At 45.9% G+C, this 21,596-nt stretch overlaps 2 protein-coding genes and 1 long non-coding RNA gene across 4 annotated transcripts in view; 2 read left to right on the top strand and 1 right to left on the bottom strand.

Moving 5' to 3' along the window:
- Window positions 1-1,287: 1,287 nt before the first annotated feature.
- Ncbp2 (nuclear cap binding protein subunit 2) lies at window positions 1,288-11,129 on the top strand. The gene is made up of 4 exons (XM_006974499.4): window positions 1,288-2,017; window positions 6,968-7,149; window positions 8,769-8,907; window positions 9,371-11,129. Exons 1-4 carry the CDS (start codon window positions 1,433-1,435, stop codon window positions 9,440-9,442), a joined length of 978 nt encoding a protein of 325 aa, XP_006974561.2. The 5' UTR covers window positions 1,288-1,432; the 3' UTR covers window positions 9,443-11,129.
- Window positions 11,130-11,160: 31 nt separating this feature from the next.
- LOC143268107 (uncharacterized) lies at window positions 11,161-18,451 on the top strand. The gene is made up of 2 exons (XR_013043711.1): window positions 11,161-12,182; window positions 12,215-18,451. It is a non-coding gene; the product is annotated as an uncharacterized LOC143268107 (long non-coding RNA).
- Senp5 (SUMO specific peptidase 5) overlaps window positions 13,391-21,596 on the bottom strand; it is a 38,409-nt gene continuing 30,203 nt past the window's right edge. For both annotated transcript variants that reach the window (XM_006974500.4, XM_042259168.2), the window contains exons 8-10: window positions 19,321-19,404; window positions 17,848-17,898; window positions 13,391-17,153 (exon numbers count right to left, since the gene is read on the bottom strand). In XM_006974500.4, the coding sequence (XP_006974562.2) occupies window positions 17,043-17,153; window positions 17,848-17,898; window positions 19,321-19,404 (246 nt within the window). In that variant the 3' untranslated portion in view covers window positions 13,391-17,042. The remainder of the gene's footprint in view (window positions 17,154-17,847; window positions 17,899-19,320; window positions 19,405-21,596) is intronic.

Raw genomic sequence — 21,596 nt, forward strand, 5'->3', positions numbered from 1 at the left:
ATCCTTTGATGTCCCATCTGGCTTTCTAAGCAAAGGCAGTGTGAAGTAGGGACAGCAGGTAGCTCACATTCAGCTCTAGTCCCTGGTCTTTGACACACAAACTGTGATCTTAAGAAAGTCCCTTCCACTCAGTCAACCCACCACCCAATCTTACAACAGATCGGAGGGTCCTGAGGTCAGCGTCAGCCCTGGAGCCTCTAGCGCATGTCCCCTAGTTTGATAAACACATTTCTACAAGGGTCTGTAACTAGGAAACAGTGGTCCTGTCTTATTTCACGGCACCTTGGAGCCTGTGGACTCAGTGTTTGGGTATTAGCAAAGCAAACCATTCTAGAAAATACCTCCCTAGCCTCTTCTGCTTCTTTGAGGGCAGTGGAGGGATTTTTCCAGCCATTCTCTCAAAGACTGGGTAATGTAGCTCAGTGGTGGAGTTCGTATTTAGCATGCTCAAGGCTGATCACTCTCCCACAATGGAACCCAGGTGTTCTCCCTTCTTAGTGCTGTTGTGAGGCCTTCTTAGCCTGCCCCAGTGGGAACTGAGAACACAGACTGCTCAGAATCTGGTACTCAGTTTAAAAGCTTTTCCAATAGCTGCAAGCCTTCTAGATGCTAAGGTTAACTGAGGGGCTTAAATAGGTCTAGAAACTGAGTTAGGAGTCTCACAGTGACAAGGCAGGTTACATGCATGGGTTCCCTAATCACAGTTGAGTTAGCTGACCATAGCGAGGACCCCAGACAGACCCTCCAAATAGAGAAGATGAAACCAAGCATCATGTGCCACGGCATCAGAGGCCTTAGTGCTCAGTAGTGATGGAAGAGCAGCTCCTGAGTAGGGTAAATCCTGCAGAGTAGGGAGTGATCAAGAACACAGGCCTTGGAGTCACATGCCTGGGCTCACCTCACTCTGCAGGGCTTTGGGCCTCCATTTCCTCACACGAGTGGGGTTTTAAGTCATAAACCACACAGAATGCAACAGCAGATATCAATCAGCACAGAGGCTTAACGTGTTAACTATTATTAGCAAGATCCTACAGACTTATCACCAGCTTACATATTTAATCAGATTTGGCAATCTTTAGGGTTGTCATTCCATCCATCATCTTCCCTGGTATTCTCCTGAACCAGTGCGGATGCAGCAGCATTCATTCAGCTTCAGTCCCGCTTGTAGAAGGCAGGCGCTCTTTCTGGTTGTTTATCCATGGCTCTCAGTCATGCAATGTTCTGGTCTAGTCACAGGACCAGCACGCACAGGCCCATTTGACCGTAGGCATCTGCATGTTGACGATCCGAGTCAGGATTCGAAGCCGTGCACCGTGCCCGAGATAACTCACGAACACTGAGGTCGGTGTAGGTCACTGAAGGGAGGAGGGGACGTGGCTTCGGCCCGGGAGAGCCCAGTCTGTGCTTACGCGTTGGCGCCCGGGCCCTTCTGATGACCTGGGGGTGGCCCTCGACGGTCCCGGAGGCGGCGGCGGAGTTCCTGGCTGAAGGTGTCCTTGAACCGCACGACGCGGCGACCCAAGGAGCCCGGGGGCTGATCCGCGAGGGCCCGCAGGCGGCGGGCCGCGTCGTGGCCGCGCAGTTGCAGCTGCAGCAGCGCGAAGGCCGTGAGCTGCGCCGCCCGCCGGATGGGCCGCGACTCGGAAAGCCGCTCCACCAGCTGCGGGTTGTGCAGCAGGGCAGCCAGCAACCGCCGGAAAACCATCGTCCTCCGAGCTCCCCGGAACCCGGGCCACGCCGCACTCGCCTTCCCACCGGCCACGCCGGCCGACGGACAAGCCGACGCCGCATGATGACGACACCGCCGCCCCAGGATGGGCCCCGACCACGTCCGCTTCCCGCAGCAGGGCCGCACACGCTTCCGTTTCCGCCGCCGCCGCCGCAGCCGCCCGGTCCTTCCAGCCGTGGCCGCGTCGTGGTTCGTGTCTCTCTCTGCACCATGTCCGGTGGCCTCCTGAAGGCGCTGCACAGCGACTCCTACGTGGAGCTCAGCGAGTACCGGGACCAGCACTTCCGGGTGAGGCGGGCCGGGCCACGAGAGGGGCAAGCCTTGGGCCCGAATGCGAGAAACGGCTTGCACTTGCCTTACTGGGTCTTCCTGTTTTGTGGGGGGTCCTAGCAGTGTTTGGCGATCACCGAAGCCACTTTATCGCCTAGGGAACTGGAGACCTGTTTTTCCATCCTCTCAATGCCGCTGCTGGTACCAGCACCAAGGCAGGCAGGTGCGGGCAGCGCGGTGGCTGTTTGGTGGGCTTGTCTTGCTCGGGAAAGTGGCTGTCGTGAAGAGGAGGTGTCCCTGCGGCGGCCGAGCTAGACGCGCTGGCCGTTTTTGTGTTTATAATCAGCCAGACCCTGCCGTTTGGCACTGCAGTCCTTTGGGTTGTGAGACAGTCCTGCAGAGTTGGCAGTAAGGAGCCTCCACGTTGAGTCCTGTTTTGACAGGCATCAGGATGGACACGCCACACGAGTCACATGAAGCTTGCCTGGATGGCAAAATCCAGTACAGCCATTGGCTACACAGAGAAACCCTGTCTCGAAAAACAGACAAAAACCAAAAAGAAACTCAACCAGCCGGATTTGAAAATGTATACTGTGTGTCTGGGATGAGTTTCACTTCTACCGCTTTTTACAGTTCTCATTACTTTGAACAGGTCCACATCAATCACTTAACCATTTTGAATTTAAAGCATCATGCAAGGTTAAAGCCAGGAGAGGAGTCATTCATTTCTTCCGTCAAATGCCTGTAGCTCTCTTCCAGCAGTAACAATTTCTGTCATGTGCTTTTTCTAGTGTCTTCTGAATGCAATGTCCAGTGCTGTATTGAGTGTGAAATTAAGTTTCACCGACGCTGTAGACTGTTTGGATTTTACTTGTATCTGAGAAAAGAGCAGCAGTACAAAGTAAATCTGCTAGCCAGGTGTGGTGGTGGACGTCTGTAGTCCTAGCTGTTCTGGAGACTGAGGCAGAAAGATAACAAGTTTGAGACCAGCCTGCACATGTAAAAAGCAAATGGTGAAGGGATTGTTTTCTCTAATGGCTCATCTAAAGTTCTAAGACCTTATGTTCATTTGGTTTGGTGGTTTTGTTGTTTTTTTTTTTTTTTTTTTTTGAGACAGGGTTTCTCTGTGTAACCGCCCTGGCTGTCCTGGAACTCCCACTGTAGACCCAACTGGCCTCGAACTCACAGAAATCTGCCTGTCTCAGCCTCACAAATGCTGGGATTAAAGGCATTCACCACCACCACCTGGCTGTTTATTTGTTTGAGCACACAGTGACTATGGTTCCATAGACTTCACCTGTTCAGTCCTGTAGCGGTCTTAAGGCAATGCGGCAGTAGGGACAAGACCAAATTGTGCTTGTTTTGTGTTTTGAGACAAGGTCTTACTATATAGCCTTGGCTGGCCTGGAACTCAACATGTAAACTAGGCTGGCTTGGAACTCATCAGAGGCCCACCTGCTTCTGCCTGCCTGCCAAGTGCTGGGATTAAGAGTATACCACCATGCTCAGCCCAAGACTAAGTTCAAATTCTGGCTATAACTCCTGTGTTTCACCTTAGGTGACGCAACTGTTTTTTCTCACATGTAAAATGGGAGGGAATGATGCATTAGAACTTACCACATATAGTTCTGATAATTAAATAAAACAATGTATATGTAGCTTTTTGACCTGCAGTCTTTTGAGCCTTCCCCGGGGCAGGCAGAATGACTATTTTATTGTGTACAGCTGCATGTCTGTCTTTTTAAAACTGTAAAGTGGAGGGCTAGAGAGATGGCTCAGAGGTTAGCACAGGCTGTTCTTGAGGACTTGGATTTAGTCCCCAGCACCCACATGATGACTCACAACCATCTCTAATGAATTCCAGGGGATCCGATGCCCTATTCTGCTCTCTGAAGGCACGAGCCACGCACATGGTGCACAGACATACAAGCAGGCAAAACACTAATACGCATAAAATAATAATAAACCTAAACCACAAATCCGTAACTTGGAGATGGGTGTGGTGATCCATGCATTTGGGGGAGTTGGTAGCATGAATATGGAAGTTTGAGGCCAGACTGGGCTCCATGGTCCTATCTCAAAACACAAAACAAACCAATTGGGCTAATAGACATAGCTCAGTAGGTAGAATATTTGCCTGGCATGCACACATGAAGCCCTTGGGTAGATCTTGAGCTGTACATAAACCCAGAATGGTGGTGAATGCCTGTGCTTACTGGAAGGTGGAGGCAGGAGGATCAGAAATTCAGTGTCATCGTGGTTGCATTGTAGGTTCAGTAAAGCCTGAGCTACATGAAACCCTGTCTCAAAAAACAAAATAGCAAACAGGGAATCCTATGCCTCTGGCTTCCAAGGGCTACCCACACATGGCGGGGGAGGGTATAACTTTTTTTTTTTTTTTTTTGGTTTTTCCAGACAGGGTTTCTCTGTGTAGTTTTGGTGCCTGTCCTGGATCTTGCTCTGTAGCCCAGGCTGGCCTCGAACTCACAGAGATCCACCTGGCTCTGCCTCCCAAGTGCTGGGATTAAAGGTGTGCGCCACCACTGCCTGGCCGAGGGAATAACTTAAAAAGTAAACAAAACTACAGAGCTGGAGAGATGGGTCAGTGGTTAAGAGCACACACTACTCTTGCAAATGAGCCAGGTTTGGTTCCCAGTATGCACACCACATGGGTTAGAACTGCTTGTAACTCCAGCTCCAGAGGATCCAACACCCTATTCTAGCCTCCAAAGCACTGCATTCACATGGATGTTCCCCCACACAAACATACAGACATACATTTAAATTGACCCTTCTTACTCTGTCTCTTCTTTCACTTTGCACTCCAACTTGGGATAGCTCAGGGGTTAAGAGCACTTGCTGCTCTTGCAGAGGGCCAGGGTTTGGTTCCCAGCAGTCCTATGGTGGCTGACAACCATCTCTAACTGCAGTTCCAACTCCCTCTCCTGGCCTCCATGAGTACTACATGCAGGTGGTACATGTTCCTGTGCGTGTATGGGCAAAACACATTAAATAAAATTCTTTAAAAACAAAAAACCAACCAAACAAAACTCTAGCAGTTCCTAGTCCTGGAAGACTGAAGCCCCAACTAGAACAAGCTATGGTGAAGTAAGCCAGACTCTTTAGTTTCCTGTCAGTGTTTCCATGTTTCTCCAATATACCACTAAATTTGCTCACATAAATCCTACTATTCTGGGCTGGAGGTTAGGAGCACTGGTTGCTCTTCCACTTCCCAAGTTCAATTCCCAGCAATGATGTGGTGGCTCACAGCCATCTGTAATGAGATCTGGTGCCGTCTTCTGGCCTGCAGGTAAACATGCAGGCAGAACACTATATATAATAAATACTGATAGCCTGAGCTCTGTGCTACAAAGAATTCAGAAGTGATTAATGCACTCATATTCTCAGAATAAAGGGAACTGGATCAACATTTTCTAAGGACTGCTAAATGGAAAATGGAGTGTTCTTGAGTGAATGCCCTGAACATGAGTCTTCTCAGCTACTCTCCAGCTGGATTCCATCATATGGCTAATGTCTGGGCCCTCACACTAGGCTAAAAATGTCTGGTCAGTTGGTGGGCCTGTTGACCACATCTGTATATCTGTGTCCTTTCCAGCGGGAATGCTAGAAAGCGCAGGGATGACACCTAAAATACCCTGCTAGTTGAGTGTGGTAGCTCGTGTGTGATCACAGCATTCAGAGCTGAAGCAGGGTGTTGGAAGTTCAGGAGTCATCTAGGCTACAATATAAGGTCCTAGAGAACAGAAACAAACCTGGGCCTGGGCTTGTTCAGCATGCCAACCTGAGTTTGCTCCCCATCACCATAGTGACCAAATACCGGCTCTGGGCCACAGTGAACCACTATATCCCTGGAGACTGTTGTGTGTTAGCTGAAGCCCACTTAACTCCCATTCCTAGCTTTCTGGCTTCATCCTGTCTTTTAAAGAAAGTGAGTCTTGCTAGGCAGTGGTGGCGCACACCTTTAATCCCAGCACTCAGGAGGCAGAGCCAGGAGGATCTCTGTGAGTTCGAGGCCAGCCTGGTCTAAAGAGTGAGTTCCAGGACAGTCAGGATACACAGAGAAACCTTGTCTTGAAAAACCAAAAAAAAAAAAAGAAGAAGAAGAAAAAGAGTTCTCTTCCATGCCACTCCTAGGGCAGTGTGGTGTAGGAGGAGTTACATGCTCTGTTTCTCCATTAAAAGCAGGCTGTTTTAGAACGGGAATACTTCCAGGCTGGTAGAGTTCTTGCCTAATATGTCACATCTTGTGTTCAATCTCCAACGCCACCCAAAACCAATCTGCACTTTAAAATATATTTTATTTATGTACATGAGCATTGCCTGAATGTACATTTGTGCACCGTCTGCATGCCTGGTGACCAACCCCAGAAGCCAGAAGAGGGTGTTGAATCCTCTAGGACTGGAATTAGACAGTCATAAGCTGCCATGTGGGCAATGGGAATTGAGCAGTCATCTCTGCATCCACCCCAACCCCCGACCCCCCAAAACCACCTCTCATGGCAAGGAAGAGTATGCTAGGAATCAGGGTGGTGAGAGGCTTTAATTTCCAAATCAGAATGGGCTTCTTTATTATCCTTAGGAATAGGACTTTCAGCAAGGCTCAAGTCTGGTGTTCATTTTATGTATGTGTAATGCTTGCGGAGGGCACAGGAAACTTAAGGGATGGTTTCTCACCTTTCACCTCTCTGAGGATTCACTCTTGGCTCTGCTCTGTGTACTCCAGGCAAGGCTGGCCTCAAGCTTCAAGGAGAATCTGCTGTAGTTGTTCTGGGATTTCAGGTGCATGCCACCACATCCAGCTTCTTCTCACTTGGGTTCCAGGGATCAAACTCCGGTTGTCAGGCTTGCACAGCCAGTGCCTTTACCTGCTGAGCATTCGATAGCCCCAGCCCTACGCAGATCTTTTTAGGTTGTAATGTTTAACTTCGTCTCTATTTGATATTCTAGGGTGACAACGAAGAACAAGAAAAATTACTGAAGAAAAGCTGTACATTATATGTTGGAAATCTTTCCTTTTATACAACTGAAGAACAGATTTATGAACTCTTCAGCAAAAGTGGTGACATAAAGAAGATCATCATGGGTCTGGATAAAATGAAGAAGACAGCATGTGGATTCTGTTTTGTGGAGTATCCTTGGGGATCTGATATAACTGTCGAACCAGGAAGGGAAGCAAGAGCCGGAGGACCTGCCTTTTTCTTTTTCTTTTCTTTTTTGAGACAGGGTCTCACTGTGTGGCCCTGGCTAACTGGAACTCGAGCCATCACTATAATCCCTACAGGTTTCTCTCAGTTCTTCCTGTGAGTCATATTCTGTAAACTGTGAAACTGATAGTGCGTTCTTTTCAGAAATTTTGTTCACAGATGAATCTTTAAGAAAAAGTGTCTAATCCCAGCACTTGGGAGACAAAGGCAGGTGGATCTCTGGGTTCGAGGCCAGCCTGGTCCACCTAGTGAGTTCTAGGACAGCCAGGGCTACACAGAGAAACCCTGTCTCAAAAAACCAAAAAAGAGTTCTAGCCATGGTGACCCACACCTTGAATCACTTTAATCCTGGCACTCAAGGTAGTCAGGTGGGTCTCTGTGAGTTTGGGCTCAGCTTGGTCTCTATAATGAGTTCAGGACAGCTGGAGATACAGACCGTCTCCAAAGGGGAAAAAAAGGCATCTTATGTTGTTTCGCTCTCCACTCTTGGGATAAGCCTCCAGGCGGGGGGGGGGGGGGGGGGGGGGGGGGGCACCACAATTTCATGATAAGTGGACAAAAGAAGCCTGCTCTTGCTCACTGGTGTGCTCTTTGTCGAGCATTCATGAAACAAGTCATTAAATGCCTACTGCTTGCTAGGCATTGTCTAGGTGTCGGTGCTGGAATTTCACCAAAGATTTCCCTATCTAAAGACAAGGAAAGACTAATTTAAACCAGCAAGTCCAGCTGTGAATTATAATTGCTTAAGTCAGTAATTAGGATTTTTTAAATTTATATATGTATAAGCATGTATATGTTTATGCATGTATATGAGTAAGATTTTTCTTTTTTGGTGGTGGTTCTTAAACTTTTTATTATATTTAACTTTCTATGTTAGTGCTTTGCCTGCATGTATGTCTGTGCACTACGTGCATACCTGATGCCCTCTGAGGTCCTAAGAAGGCATCAGATCTGGGACCTGGAGTTCTGGTTGTAAACCACCACAGAGGTTCTGGGAATCAAGCCCGAGTCCCCAGAAGAAGCAAGTGCTCTTAACCATCGAGCCATCTCTCCAGCCGCCACCCCCACCCCCTTTTGACATTGTTTTTGTTTTGAGACAGAATCTTGGTCTGTAGTCCAGGCTGGCCTCACACTCACAGCAATCCCACTGCTTCAGCCTCCTGAGTGCTAGGATTATGGACATGAACCACTACGTCCAACTTTATCATTGTTCTAGCATAAGAAGTTTGTGGTCGAATATTACATTGACCATATTTTTCTATTTGCAAATCAAAACATGGACCAAATAATTATTAGCAGATATACCTAGGAAATCATGACTGACCCAGGTCCGGACAAATGTCATTTACCTATCCTTTGTGTGTCCCTAAGTGCAGTTGGAACAAGGTTGAACTGGCTTCTACAAAATGAGTATCTGTAATTAGTCTGGTTGGGCTAGCTTTTCACTTTTCATTTTTTTTAGCAACTCTGCATCGTTAGATGTGTTGCTTCCTGTCTCTTGTTTGAAGCAATGCTGGTGGTGTTCCTTAATACTTCCACTTAAGATACTATTCGAGAGCGGACGCAGAGAATGCCATGCGGTACATAAACGGGACTCGTCTGGATGACCGGCTCATCCGCACAGACTGGGATGCAGGCTTTAAGGAGGGCAGGCAGTATGGACGTGGACGATCTGGGGGTCAGGTATGCATCTGAGCTCATCTGCCTGGGGTTCCAGTTGTAATACAGGTGCTCTGTCAATGTGTGGAAGTCCTTTTCTATGAGCTTGTGCTTGTTATTATTGATGGGGTGTTCCTGAGACAAGATCTTGGCCATGTAGCCAGACTGGCATCAAACTTGAGACCCTCTTGCCTCTGCCTCCTGAATCTTTAAATCACTGATGGGTGTGCACCAGGGCCAATGATAAGGAAATTTCAGACTTTGAAATATTCTGTACATTTCTTTAAGTGTTACTGAACTCATGCTAGGGGCCTTCCTCCTGCAACAAGGTCTGGAACAAAAGCAGAATGCACGTAAATGAGTTTTACTTTAATTTTTATGCCCTGCTCGTTCGTGGACATCTGAAAGGGTTTAGCTATGCTGCCATGATTGTTTGTTGTATCAACAGCCCATGGTGCTCTGTTCTTGTTTGTTTGTTTTCAATTAGGTTCGAGATGAGTATCGGGAAGACTACGATGCTGGCAGAGGCGGCTATGGCAAACTGGCACAAAAACAGTGAGTGGAGAGAGCCCAGTACAGCTCACTCTTGACTGTTGATGAGCGCGACCCAAGGATCGGTCAGATCTCTGTGGCATGGAAGCCACTTCCGGTTTTCTTCTGAAATATTAAAAGACAGAATCCAAAAGAATGCCTTTAATTCTGGTCTTATTAGGTTGACTTTCTGTTACTAGGTCAAAAACTGTAATCCTGGGCAACAAACTCATTCTGTGCTGATTAAACTGTCAGCCGGAATCTACACTTCATTTTAAGAACTGACTTTATAGCCGGGCGGTGGTGGCGCACGCCTTTAATCCCCGCACTTGGGAGGCAGAGGCAGGCGGATCTCTGTGAGTTCAAGGCCAGCCTGGGCTACAGAGTGAGTTCCAGGACAGGCTCCAAAAGCTACACAGAGAAACCCTGTTCAAAAAACAAGACAAAAAAAAGAATTGACTTTACAAGTAGTCTGGTAATCTTCATGGGGAGTGATGTCATTTTTTACATTTTAGGTTTGCATGTGTATTGCTGAGATTTTGCTATAGTCTGTAGCTTTGCTCTAAATTAGGAACAGGTACTTTCAACTGGATTTGCTTTTTATATTTCAATATGGCTGGCACAAAAGTCAGCCTTAATTACGGTCCTAGGATGCTACCTGCTTCTGTGCTTTATATTGTCAGGTCAGTATCAGGACTTGAAGAATGGTCACTAAACACATTCCTCAAAAGATACAAATGTTTCACTGACAATTTAAAACAAAACAAGAAACAACAACAGAAAACCCAGAAACAAACAAAAACCCTCAAGGACTTTGTTAGAGAGTCTCTGTTATCCTAAGAAGTCGGGGAAAGACACTTGTCAGCAGGGAATGGAATGAAAGTTCAAACACTGTCTGGACATGGAAGCTGTGATTGGGCCATTGGATTATTGTTTCCTATTTTCAAAATGACTTGGACTAGAATGGGCTTTTAAAGGGGGCTTCAGCCAGGCCTATAATCCTGGCTACTTAGGAGGCTGAAGCAAGAGAATCAAAAGTTCAAGGCCAGCTGGGGAACCTTTGAGTCTGCCTCAAAATAGGAACAGAAAAAGGGTGGGTGGGGGGCACAGTGGTTAGGTACTTATGTGAGTGGTTCTGGGTTTAGGACTGCCTAAACAATAAGAGTTTGAAACTGGGAGTGTTTAACAACAGAAAGCCTCCTCCAGGAAATGTCTGTTGTAACTGGTACAATTTCTTCAGTCTGTTTTCTTTTTTTCCCTCAAATTGTGCTTGCTGAGGCCCGTGCATTAACAGTAAGCTGGAGGTCTCTACAGAGAGAGTCTAGAGGATTTTGCATGTTCTTTCTAATACTACATATGAGTAATTTTTCAAGATACAAAAAAAAAAGGGGGAAATCTTTTCATCTGTTACTTTTTTACTAAAGCATCTTCTAATTCTCACTAGTTTTTCAAAGTTGGGGCAGAACATCTTTGAGGCTGAATTAAGTGTGGTTTCTTGGAGCTGTAACTACTGCAATGGACCAGCTTAGGAAGCCCGTTTGCAAACTTAATGAGGAGACACTTGAGTTTTAAAATAAAGGTTTTTGTACTGTAGTTTGAACCGTTTATCATATTCTTTTGTAGTAAAATATAACTCAGATTTCTATAATCTTGTGACCCAAAACAGTGGACATTTTATCTTCTGTAACAAGTTTCAATAAATTTAGACCAACTTATTCTGTGTATATTTCCTTGCCTATAAAAAAGGATGTTTTGGGCCGGGCGGTGGTGGCGCACGCCTTTAATCCCAGCACTCGGGAGGCAGAGCCAGGCGGATCGCTGTGAGTTCGAGGCCAGCCTGGGCTACCAAGTGAGCTCCAGGAAAGGCGCAAAGCTACACAGAGAAACCCTGTCTCGAAAAACCAAAAAAAAAAAAAAAAAGGATGTTTTGATGCCCTGTACCCTGGGAGAGATAATGTACAGAACTCGTATGTCCATTTCAGTCCGACATTTGTAACTACGACGGCAGGGCAAGAGAGGAAGTGTGGGTCCCCTGTGAAGACAAGACGCACCAAGTAACTACTGATGGAGGAGGGCAGAGAGGCCAGTTTTCCCCAGGATGCAGACTCCAGATGATGGGACAGGAAGGAGATGGGGCTGAATTAAGAGGATGATTCTTGGGCTTGAGGATGCTAATTTTGACAGTCTTTTTCTATTACATCTGTTGTTGTAGGGTTTCTATTGCTGTGCAGAGACACCATGACCACGGCAACTCTTATAAAGGAAAACATTTAATGGAGTGGCTTACAGTTTCAGGGGTTTAGTTCATTATCATCATGGTGGCATGCAGGCAGACATGGTGCTGGAGAAGGAGCTGAGAATTCTGTATCTTGACCCGTAGGCAGCAGGAATCTGTGTTCCACACTGGGTATAGCTTAGGCATAGGAGACCTCAAAGTCCAAGCCCACAGTGACACACTTCCTCCCACAAGGCCACACCTCCTCAGCCAATCCCTATGGGGACCGTCTTCTTTCAAACCACCACACTCTTCTTTCCTACTGCAGACACAGTATCTGAACTACATCCCATTTTAATCCAAGAAAGTGAGCTCTCAGAGATGTATGCTAAGCTGGGCGTGGTGACACATGCCTGTAATCCTAATTCTTGGGAAGCTGAGGGAAAAAAACTAGCCAAGGTTACATAGCAAGAACCTATCTCAAAAGGCACAGTCCATCTCTAGCCCAAACAACAGCAACAAAACTACAAAGAAGTACAGTCCACAGAGACAGGTAGGCTGCAGTGTGTAAGTCCACAGAGACAGGTAGGCTGCAGTGTGTGAGTGAAGAGCAGAGCAGCCGTCCTGAGACCTGAGTGTCAATAGCTTCCTATGCACTGTAAGATGAGGTATAAACTTGAGACTTGGATTAGAGCTCTGCTACCCAGTATGGTGGCAGAACATCACCGGTGGCTATTTAAAAATCATACAGTGGGGGCTGAAGCAATGGCTCAGTGGCACCTGCTTCTGCCAGAGGACCTGGGTTCACTTCCCAACACTGATGGGGTGGCTCACAACTCTATGTAACTCTAGTTTCATGGGATCCAATGACCCCCATGAGTACCGACTACATATGCCATGGTACACTTATGTGCAGGCAGAACACTCATAAGTAAACTGTAATGACTTAGCCAGACGTGGTGGTGCACATCTTTATCCCAGCTCTAGGGGTTAGTGGAAGGCAGAGGTAGGTGAGTCTAGAAAATTGAGTTCCAGGACAGCCAAGGCTACACAAAAACCTTGTCTCCGAAAAACCAAAATAAATAAATAATTGTTGTGATTCTTTGTTGTTTTGAGACAATATCTCTCTAGTTAGTCCTGGCTAGCCTGCAAGTCACTCTGTAGACCAGGCTGGCCTCGAACTCAGAGGTCCTCCTGCCTCTGCCTCCTGGGTGCTGGGATTAAAGGCGTGCACCACCACACACTGTAAAAAAAAAAAAAGAATAAAATTAGCTGGGGAGTGGTAGCACATGCCAAAGGCAGGTGGGTCTCTGTGACTTTGAGGCCAGCCTGGTCTACAAAGCAAGTTCTAGGACAGCCAGGGCTATTAAACAGAGGAACCTTATCTTGAAAAACCAAAAATGAAAAGAAAAAAAAAAAAAGAAGAGAAAATTGAACCCTGAGTTTTCAGTCACACCAAGAGAGAATCTGAACCCTGAGTTTTCAGTCACACCAAGAGAGAATTGAACCCTGGGTTTTCAGTCATGCCAAGCACATTTTCTGTACTCGGCAGCTGCATGTTGGCAAGTAGCTATGGTATCAGATAAACTGGGCCGCATCCATCCAGGAAGGCGCTCCTGCTGCAGTGCCCAGCTCCATGGCTAGAGCTAGGTAGGGCTTCCGATGGTCACTGTTCTCCAGTGAGCCTCGTTACCACTGGAATGACCCCAAGAAATACTATCCACCAAGCATTACATGTTATTCAACACGAGAGAACACATGTTTATAAAGGCATTTAGTTTATTTTTCAAAAAAATAGTTTGCTAGAAGGGTTGAGTACTGACTGTAATTTTACATGATCATAATCTTTCAAGTGAACAACTTGTCTAGGCCTGCTTTTGTAACCCCAAGTACAATAGCACTTCTTAGATGCTGTTCCCCAGATCTTAGATATCTACCAGCCAGGAGGCAGAGCCTAGCACACAGCAGAAGTATGTGCTGTATAACTGTTGATTAACCTGGTCTCTTAACAATGAAGCAGAGCAGATAATCAGTGTATTTAAAGCACAGTATGAACTCACTGTTTCTGACCCTGACCCACTCAGACCCCCGATTGCTTCTAATGCATGGACGAAGCAGTTTACCACAACTGCAGAGAAAAGGGATAACTCACATTAGGCAAGTACTGGCTGTGTCCCCAGTTAGGTCTGTTGTCGTATTCCAACGATCAATTCAAGATGACCATGTTATTCATATTCAATAGTAAACAGAGTACAGTGCGAAGTCAACCCGCACTGTGAAGTTATTGGCAGCAACTGCTCTGCTCTTCCTTGAGCAGCCAACTGAAAGTTAATTCTCATGATGCCTACGGAAACTAAAAGATGAATTAAACCTATAGTCATTACTAGAAATTTAACAAAAGGAAAGACCACTGGACAGAAGCAACTACAGCCAGGTAAGTTTGCCGTGAGGACTGGGCAGCTTATTGAAGACTCATCCTATCTACATGAATAGCTCTAAGTCTGTGCAGGGTTTACATTCATCCCAGTGACACAGTCTGCCTACTTTATGGGATCAACAGTTCGGTGCCAAGCCAGTGACAGAAAGCATTCCTGCAAACATCAAGACAAAAAAAATTACAACCTAGGACTTGAAAGCTAAACAGAAATTTACATGTAGTCGCAAAAAGACAAAGAGCAACTATGTATTCTGAAACCAAGTCTCACTAATGACAGAAAGACTTAGAACATACTCAAAACATCCAGCATTTAGGCCAAAGCAAGCTGAGCAGGACACTTGACAGTGCCCTATCCTTTAGAAGGGAAGAGTAACTGGACCTGGACGGCTGAGTTCCTGCATGCCTCAGTGCTGACATGACCATTTCTCAGTCGGGAGATGAGGCAACTCAGGCTCTGGACATTAAGATTCTCCCAGGATTGAAAATGCTAGTGCACCCACGTAATCCAAACATCAGGGAGGCTGAGGCGGAAGGACTGTAAATTTAAGGCCAGCCTGGGCTAAACAAAGACCCTGTTTCAGCAAGATTCTCAAAGGAATACAACTGTAACTTCTCCTGATGGGTCTGTTATTGGGGAAGTGAGATAGATACTTCCTCACTCAAGACACCAAGTACGTCACCTCATTGCTGGCTATTTCAGGATAGGCACAGCAGCGAAAACCCATGCTGTATCTCAGGTATACATTTGGAAGATGCTCATGTTGGTGTGATTATGTCTGAAAGTCTTAAGACCACATCTTTAGCTGGGCATGGTGACACAAATCTCTAATCCTAGCACCGAGAGAGAACTGGGAATTGGAGGTCATCTTCAGCTACGTAATGAGTTTGAGGCTAGCCTGACATTGAGACCCTGTTTCCCAAGCCCCTTCCCTAAGAGATCTTCAAGCAGTCTGGCCTGCAGGGCTGGCCTGTAATTCTAGCTACTCAGGTGTCAGGAGTGTAAACAAGGCCAGGCTCAGGCACAGGGTGAATTCAAAACCAACGAGAACTTCATGAGACCATGTCTCAAAATACAAAAGCTCAAAGAGGGCTAAGGTGGTAGGTAGCTCAGTGGTAGAGCACCTGCCTAGCATACAGACAGACAACCCTGGGTTCGATCCCCAGTACTACAAGAATGGAAGAGACATCTCCCCCATCTAACTTCATCTTCCCAAGTGGTGACCACCTTACCTGTGATAATGACCTCTACTCTCAGGCTCTTTAATAGCCTGAAGCACAACACTGCCTGGTTCTATGCGAAGGACTTTGGAGTCTGGATGACAGAGAGGAGAGTGCCAGGGCCGCTGCCCAGTGTCCATGCTGCGGCAGGGAATCGTGCAGGCAAACTGCAGTTTGATCCAGCCCTCACCTGCGGCAGCAAGCCCTGCTCAGCCATTTCCCCTGTTCTGGTTTTCAAACAGCTCACGCCTAACGAGGCACTCACCTTCTGCCATTTACTTGTAGTTTTCTGCACAAGTTTATTGCTCTCCCTCCTTCAATTCGGAAAAAAACTGACTGGTTAGGCTTAATCTGCATCTTACTTCTTTTCTTGAAAACGTGTCACAAAAGACCAGATTAAAGATGCAGGGTCTACCACTTTCTTCCTAGTCCACAGAACAGGCTACTCTACAGCCGTCCCCAGGGGACGGAGTTAAATAAACAGGGAGTTCTTAAGTACAGGATTCAGACTGCTCTTGCAGAAGCTAAAGACCCCTCGAGCTGCTGGGCCACCAGAGAAGATGGAGGAAAACATTCCTCGTGTGCTCTCTCCCCAGAGACCTCCTCCGTGTCGCCCCTCTCTCCTCCCACCATCTGCAGAAGAACTTGGCCAGTCTTCTACTGTGATGCTTGTATTTCAGATACCTTCAAGTAGAGCCATTCCTGTAATTCTTAAATACCCTGGAGTGCGTGCGTGAGAGGCAACAAAGACAAGTGGGACTAGCAAATTACTTCTATGAAAAGCCAAATTCTCATTTATGAGTTTGATGGATGCTAAGGATTTTGTTTTTTTTTTCCACAAGTCAAACCCAGGAAAAAAATCCAAGAAAATTCAGTGTCCCAAGAAAAGCCTTTATGAGATTTAATCCATGTATTTTAATCCTTAAGACCAAAATGGAAATCTTATTGTAGAGTGTATTGGTATGTACCTATATTACCAGCCCTGGGGAGACAGAGACAGGATTAGCTTGAGTTTGAGTCCAGCCTAGCTACTGTGAGTTCCAGGACAGCTTGGGCTACACAGTGAGACCTTGTCTCAAAACAACAAAACGAAAGAAACCTTTAAGTTAACTGGCCTTCAAGGACGCTTTTTCCCCCTCTCATACCTTAACTCTTCTCAAATCAGCACTGCGCTTGCAAGCACTGTGTCCCTAAGCAGACCAGCCCCTCTCGCCCTCGAAAGGAATGCATCTCATGCTCAGAGACTCGTCTGAGGGACATCAGGCAAAGTGCTGCTGGGATAAGTAAAATGTGACTGGCTTTTTTACAACCACTCCGAGCTCCCCTTTATGCCATAGGGAACATCTATTCTGAGCTACACTGCATCAAAAACATCCTGCAGTTTTAAGTTCTGGGGTTAAATTTTAAACCTGTATTCAGTTCACATCTAACTATGTTTCAAAAGCTGCACCAAATCTACTAGGCTTTTTTTTAATACTCTTTACTGCATGCTCTGTCTATATGCATGCGTTTGGATAATAAATATTAAATATGGGAGGGATGTATGGAATCCATAAAGTTAAAATGAAACTAAACTGAACATTAAAAAAGTACATGATAGCAGGAGAAATGAAGGAGGGCAAAAATAAACTTGAGGTAACAACAGTGGCCCGATACCACCAATCCGAAAGATCTGTAAAAACTCAGTAAGTGTCTGGAGATTCAAGTAACAAGCTCTCTGCTCCAACACGGCCAGCCTTGCGGAGTCCCTGCTGAGCCTCAGTCCAGGAGCCGGCACTCACACAGCTCTTTATAGATTCTCTTCCGCACTCGAGGCATGTCTTCTTGGGAAAACTGGAAAGGCTGCTCTAAGGCGAGGCACTTGCAGTACTGAAAAAAAAAAAAAAAAATGCACTCTGTCCCAGAGACACCGGGTGGCATGTGCGCCTGTGCTCCCCGCCACTGCCTTGTAGACACACACACACACACACACACACACACACACACACACACACACACACACACACCTAACAGTCGAAGGCTGCAGAGTCATGTTTTTGGTTCTTGGAAAATCATGTTGTTGTTTTTCAAGATGGTTTTTCTGTGTAACAGCCCAGGCTGTCCTGGAACTCTGTAGACCAGGCTGGCCTCAGAGCTCTGCCGCCGAGTGCCGGGTTTAAAGGGTTAGGCGGCCATGCTCAACCTGAGAATCAGATGCGAGTCAGCTCTCCAGGCCCGTGGACAGCTGGGCATCCTTCCTCTCTGCCCAAGTGCAGTGTGCCGGTCTGCACTCGGACCTCCCAGGGGAACAAAGTGCAAACTTGAGTTTCCTTATAAGGTGTGAGGTGTACAGTGGGGTTACCCCCCAAGGTCTTGTAAAGCTGAGGTCATATATTTTCCCATAAACACATGTACTTCTCTGACGCTGCTTACTAAGGGCCTTAGGGGGCAGGGGGAGCTCTTCCTAATGCAAATACAGCCACAACAAAGGGAAAGGGATGCCTTCCCTAATACTGGATACAAAGGACTACCATTCTCTCAGAACAAAACAACCAATTCACACACAGTAAACAATAGTATTTACCTGGAGCACAAAGACTCCACAGTCACTGTCATTTTTCTGTTGTGGAATACACTGAAGAGAAAAAAAAAGATGGTCATTAACATAAATCAAGTATCTCTTCACATAAGAAAACTGTTTCCATGGGTAAATGAACAAGAGATGGAAAAACTCGCTCTCTCCCAGATAGCTGGTCTATGTCTCCACTATCCGAATACCTTTATAAGGGAGGCCTATGGCCACATGAAAAGATCTTTCAAGTGGCCACCACAATTTAAATGTGGGAAATGAGAAAACCAAAATTTAAAATCATTTTAAAGACCTAGCTAATTAGCTGTGCTCTCAATTCAATGGGGATCTGGGACATGCTGGGACACGGACTTCCATACCTCTGGGTAGAGACACCATGTGACCTCTGCTGCCAGCTACAGATACAATGTGACCTCTGCTGCCGGCTACAGACACAATGTGACCTCTGCTGCCAGCATCCCCCCCACCGCCGAGAAGACTGTACTCTCAGACTGTGAGCCACATGAAGACTTTTCTCCCTTATCTGACAAGTATGTTGTCACAGCAATGGAAAAAAATTACCTAATAAAGTTCTCTGTTGTCTTAACTTTTCACCTCAGATTATACAATTGTCTGTTTTATTCTTTGAAGTAAATCATAAAGGCAAAGACTGTGTTTCCAAAAGAATTGGTTACTGTATCTAAGGCAGGAATATGAAAGACTCTGGAGGGATGTAGTATACCCAGCCGAGCAGGATGCGTGAATCAGACAGTTTTTCAAAAATAAAACTCTACAAGTTCATTTCTCATGTGAACTAGTATGTAAATTATTAGAAACATAAAACTATGGCTCAGTTTTAAAGTTTAGTATTTGGCTCAGTTCAAAGATGAACTAATCTTCATCTTTTGAGCTTGGGTTCAACATTTGTCAAGACCCTGCCTCTAAAACTGGGCCAATAACCTAGACAGACCTGAGTTCAAGGACCTACCTCTAACAACAGTTCCGTATCCAGTTTTCTTGTCTATAAAATGAAGAGGCTTCCTAGCCCTAAAGAACTGCCCACCACACGGGCTGGAAGGATCACATGAGATCATCACAAGGAAAAAACTGGGGTTCCATTTGCCCCGGCACTTCTGCTCCACGGAGAGCTGCTGTACTGTCTCCGGGCCAGACACACTGGGTCTTAACTACATTGGTGGAAAGTACCCATCCAGGTCCCTTTGTGGGCCCCAACAGTCATTTTAGCGTATGTTCGAGTCTTTATGTATCACACGGAAATATAGATGACATGATTTATGCTACCTGCTCCCAGCAAGGACTGGGAAACGGAGCCTCACGATGATTAAGTACTAAATAAGCTTTATTCTGAGTCGCCGTAATCTCCCGGAGGCTCTTCATCCCCAGGCTTCAGATCTCTCAGCAGGCACCCCCACTTGGGTCACTGCCCCCCATGCACATGCTGGGGTTTCATTTTTATCACACTCTTACCTTTGTAACAGCAGTCTGCCAACCCTGCAGAAATTCAGGTCTGTTTTTTTCTCTGGCTTCAGTCAGCAAATACTTCCTTATATTCTGGTGAAAAAGAAACCACAACACACATCTTGTGTTCCATTAGTTGGTGAAAACGTGGAAACTGCCCACCACCAGACAGAAACCAAGGTGGAGGCTACAGTCTCCAGCTGCGTGACACCTGTATTCAAGTTTCCACTCAGCCTGTACTGAAGTAGGCACTCAAGACTTGGACACTGTATTAGCGCATTTTATGAGGGTCAACTTGCTACATCTCAAACCTTGTCTTACATCTAAAGACAGAAGAAAAACATGCTGAAATCATTAATAATGAAAGTGAAATGAACGTTCCAGCTCTCGTCTATTTCTTTCTTCTTTTTTTAAAATGTGCATTATTGTTTTGGCCACATGTCTGTCTGTGTGAGGGTATCGGGTCCCCTGGAACTGGAGTTATAAACAGTAGTGAGCTGTCATGTGGGTGCCGGAAATTGAACCCGGGTCCTCTGGAAGAGCAGCCAGTGCTCTTAACCCCTGAGCCATCTCTCCAGCCTCTCTCTTACCTCTTTCTCAGGCCTTTTCTCAACCCTTACTCATTTGTAGAGATTCGGTTAGTATCACAAACATTTCTCCAGGTCTGCCACTTGTCTGTTAACTTTATGAACCGTGGGCTATGTGTATGGAAAGTCTGTACTCTACCACTGAGCTATAACTCCAAATCTGACATAGACACAGATTTTGTGATACAGTTAAATTTATCAAGCGGTTTCTTGGTGTTTTCTTCTTCTTTTGTGTAAGAAGGCCATCCCTGCTCCCTGAATGAATAAAACATTTTCTATATTTTACCCAAGATTTCATGCTTTTTTTCTTTTGAGTTAGGGTCTCACTGTGTAGCCCTGAACTGGAACTTAGCAAATCCATTTGTATCTGTCTCCTGAATGCTGGGGTTAAAGGCATGGCCCACCATGCCCAGCTTGTGCACGTTCTATCTGTTCTTATAAACAGTACAATGCAAGCCTCTGTAACTTTTCCAAATAGCAACTAGTTTTTCCAGGGCCATAACTGAAAAATTGGTCTTTTCTCAATTTTACTACATATTAATTCTATACACAGACACACTTTTATTGATGGTGGATGTTCCAAACAATCTAAATCCCTAAGCCAATTAAGTAACATTTTAATTTTAAAAATTTGGTAACATGCTCTCACATTTACCAGATGAGTCTCCTTCACTGTTCCAGTTCCAGCTCATGCACATGAATTTTAGAAGCTCATCGGGCCTTTCAAAGTTCTGTTAATGGGCTGGGGATGTAGCTCAGTGAAGTGCTTGCCTAGCATGCCTAGAGCTCTGGATTCAATTCAGCACCATATAAGCCAGATGTGGTGACACACCCCGAACATCTCAGCACTTGGGTGGTAAGGGCAGAACCAGGCATTCAAAGATATCCTTGGCACATAGCAAGCTGAAGGCCAGCCTGGGCTATATTCGACCTCTTCTCAACACCAAGCATGGTATTGTCTACTTATAATCCCAGGACTTGGGAGGCTGAGGGCAGGGTGATCTTATGTTTGGTGCCAGCATGGGCTACACAGCAGTCCTTCTCTGAACAAAACAAAACAAAATCTTGGGGAATTGATGAGATGAAAATTACTAGAAGTTAGTCTGGTAAAAATGGATCTCTTTTCAATACTGAGGCTGCTTGTTTCTCGAGCTACTGAGATTTCCTCCAAACAATAAGCTTTAAATTCTTCACCCTAGAGGCTCTGTACATTCCTCAGTGCAGAAAACCCCAAATGATGGGCTCCAGTACTTTAGTAATAGAACCTGCTTCTTTTTGGTTTTCCAAGACAGGGTTTCTCTGTGTAGTCCTAGCTGGCCTTGAACTTAAGAGATCTACCTGCCTCTGCCTCCCAAGTGTTGGGATTAAAGTTGTGTGCCACCACCACCCAGCATCAGGCATACTTTTCTAACTGGTTCTTCATTATGCAGAAAACCCAGGAAAGCTGATTTTTCTGACTCCCCATCTTGTTGCACTCTTATTGACATTAGATGAACTCCACAGTGTATGATGTCACACCACTACAATTCCCATTTGGGAAGTAGACACAAACCCAGCAAGAGTTCAAGGTCATCTGACCAGCTCTGAGACCAGGCTGGGCTATGCAAGATCATGTCTTTACCTGAACTCTAATAGTTTGTTCCAGAATAACAGTTATTTTGAAGATCTAAGACAATCTTAGCTCTAAAAGAAAGAAGA

Source organism: Peromyscus maniculatus, chromosome 12, assembly GCF_049852395.1.
Source record: "Peromyscus maniculatus bairdii isolate BWxNUB_F1_BW_parent chromosome 12, HU_Pman_BW_mat_3.1, whole genome shotgun sequence".
NCBI lineage: Eukaryota > Metazoa > Chordata > Mammalia > Rodentia > Cricetidae > Peromyscus > Peromyscus maniculatus.

Bases quoted from the DNA above. Each gene is read 5' to 3' on its own strand.
- Ncbp2 (XM_006974499.4), top strand. From the start codon at position 1,433: ATGACCTGGGGGTGGCCCTCGACGGTCCCGGAGGCGGCGGCGGAGTTC. The intron at 2,018-6,967 runs GTGAGGCGGGCC...TTGATATTCTAG, and splicing joins ACCGGGACCAGCACTTCCGG to GGTGACAACGAAGAACAAGA. The intron at 8,908-9,370 runs GTATGCATCTGA...GTTTTCAATTAG, and splicing joins GTGGACGATCTGGGGGTCAG to GTTCGAGATGAGTATCGGGA.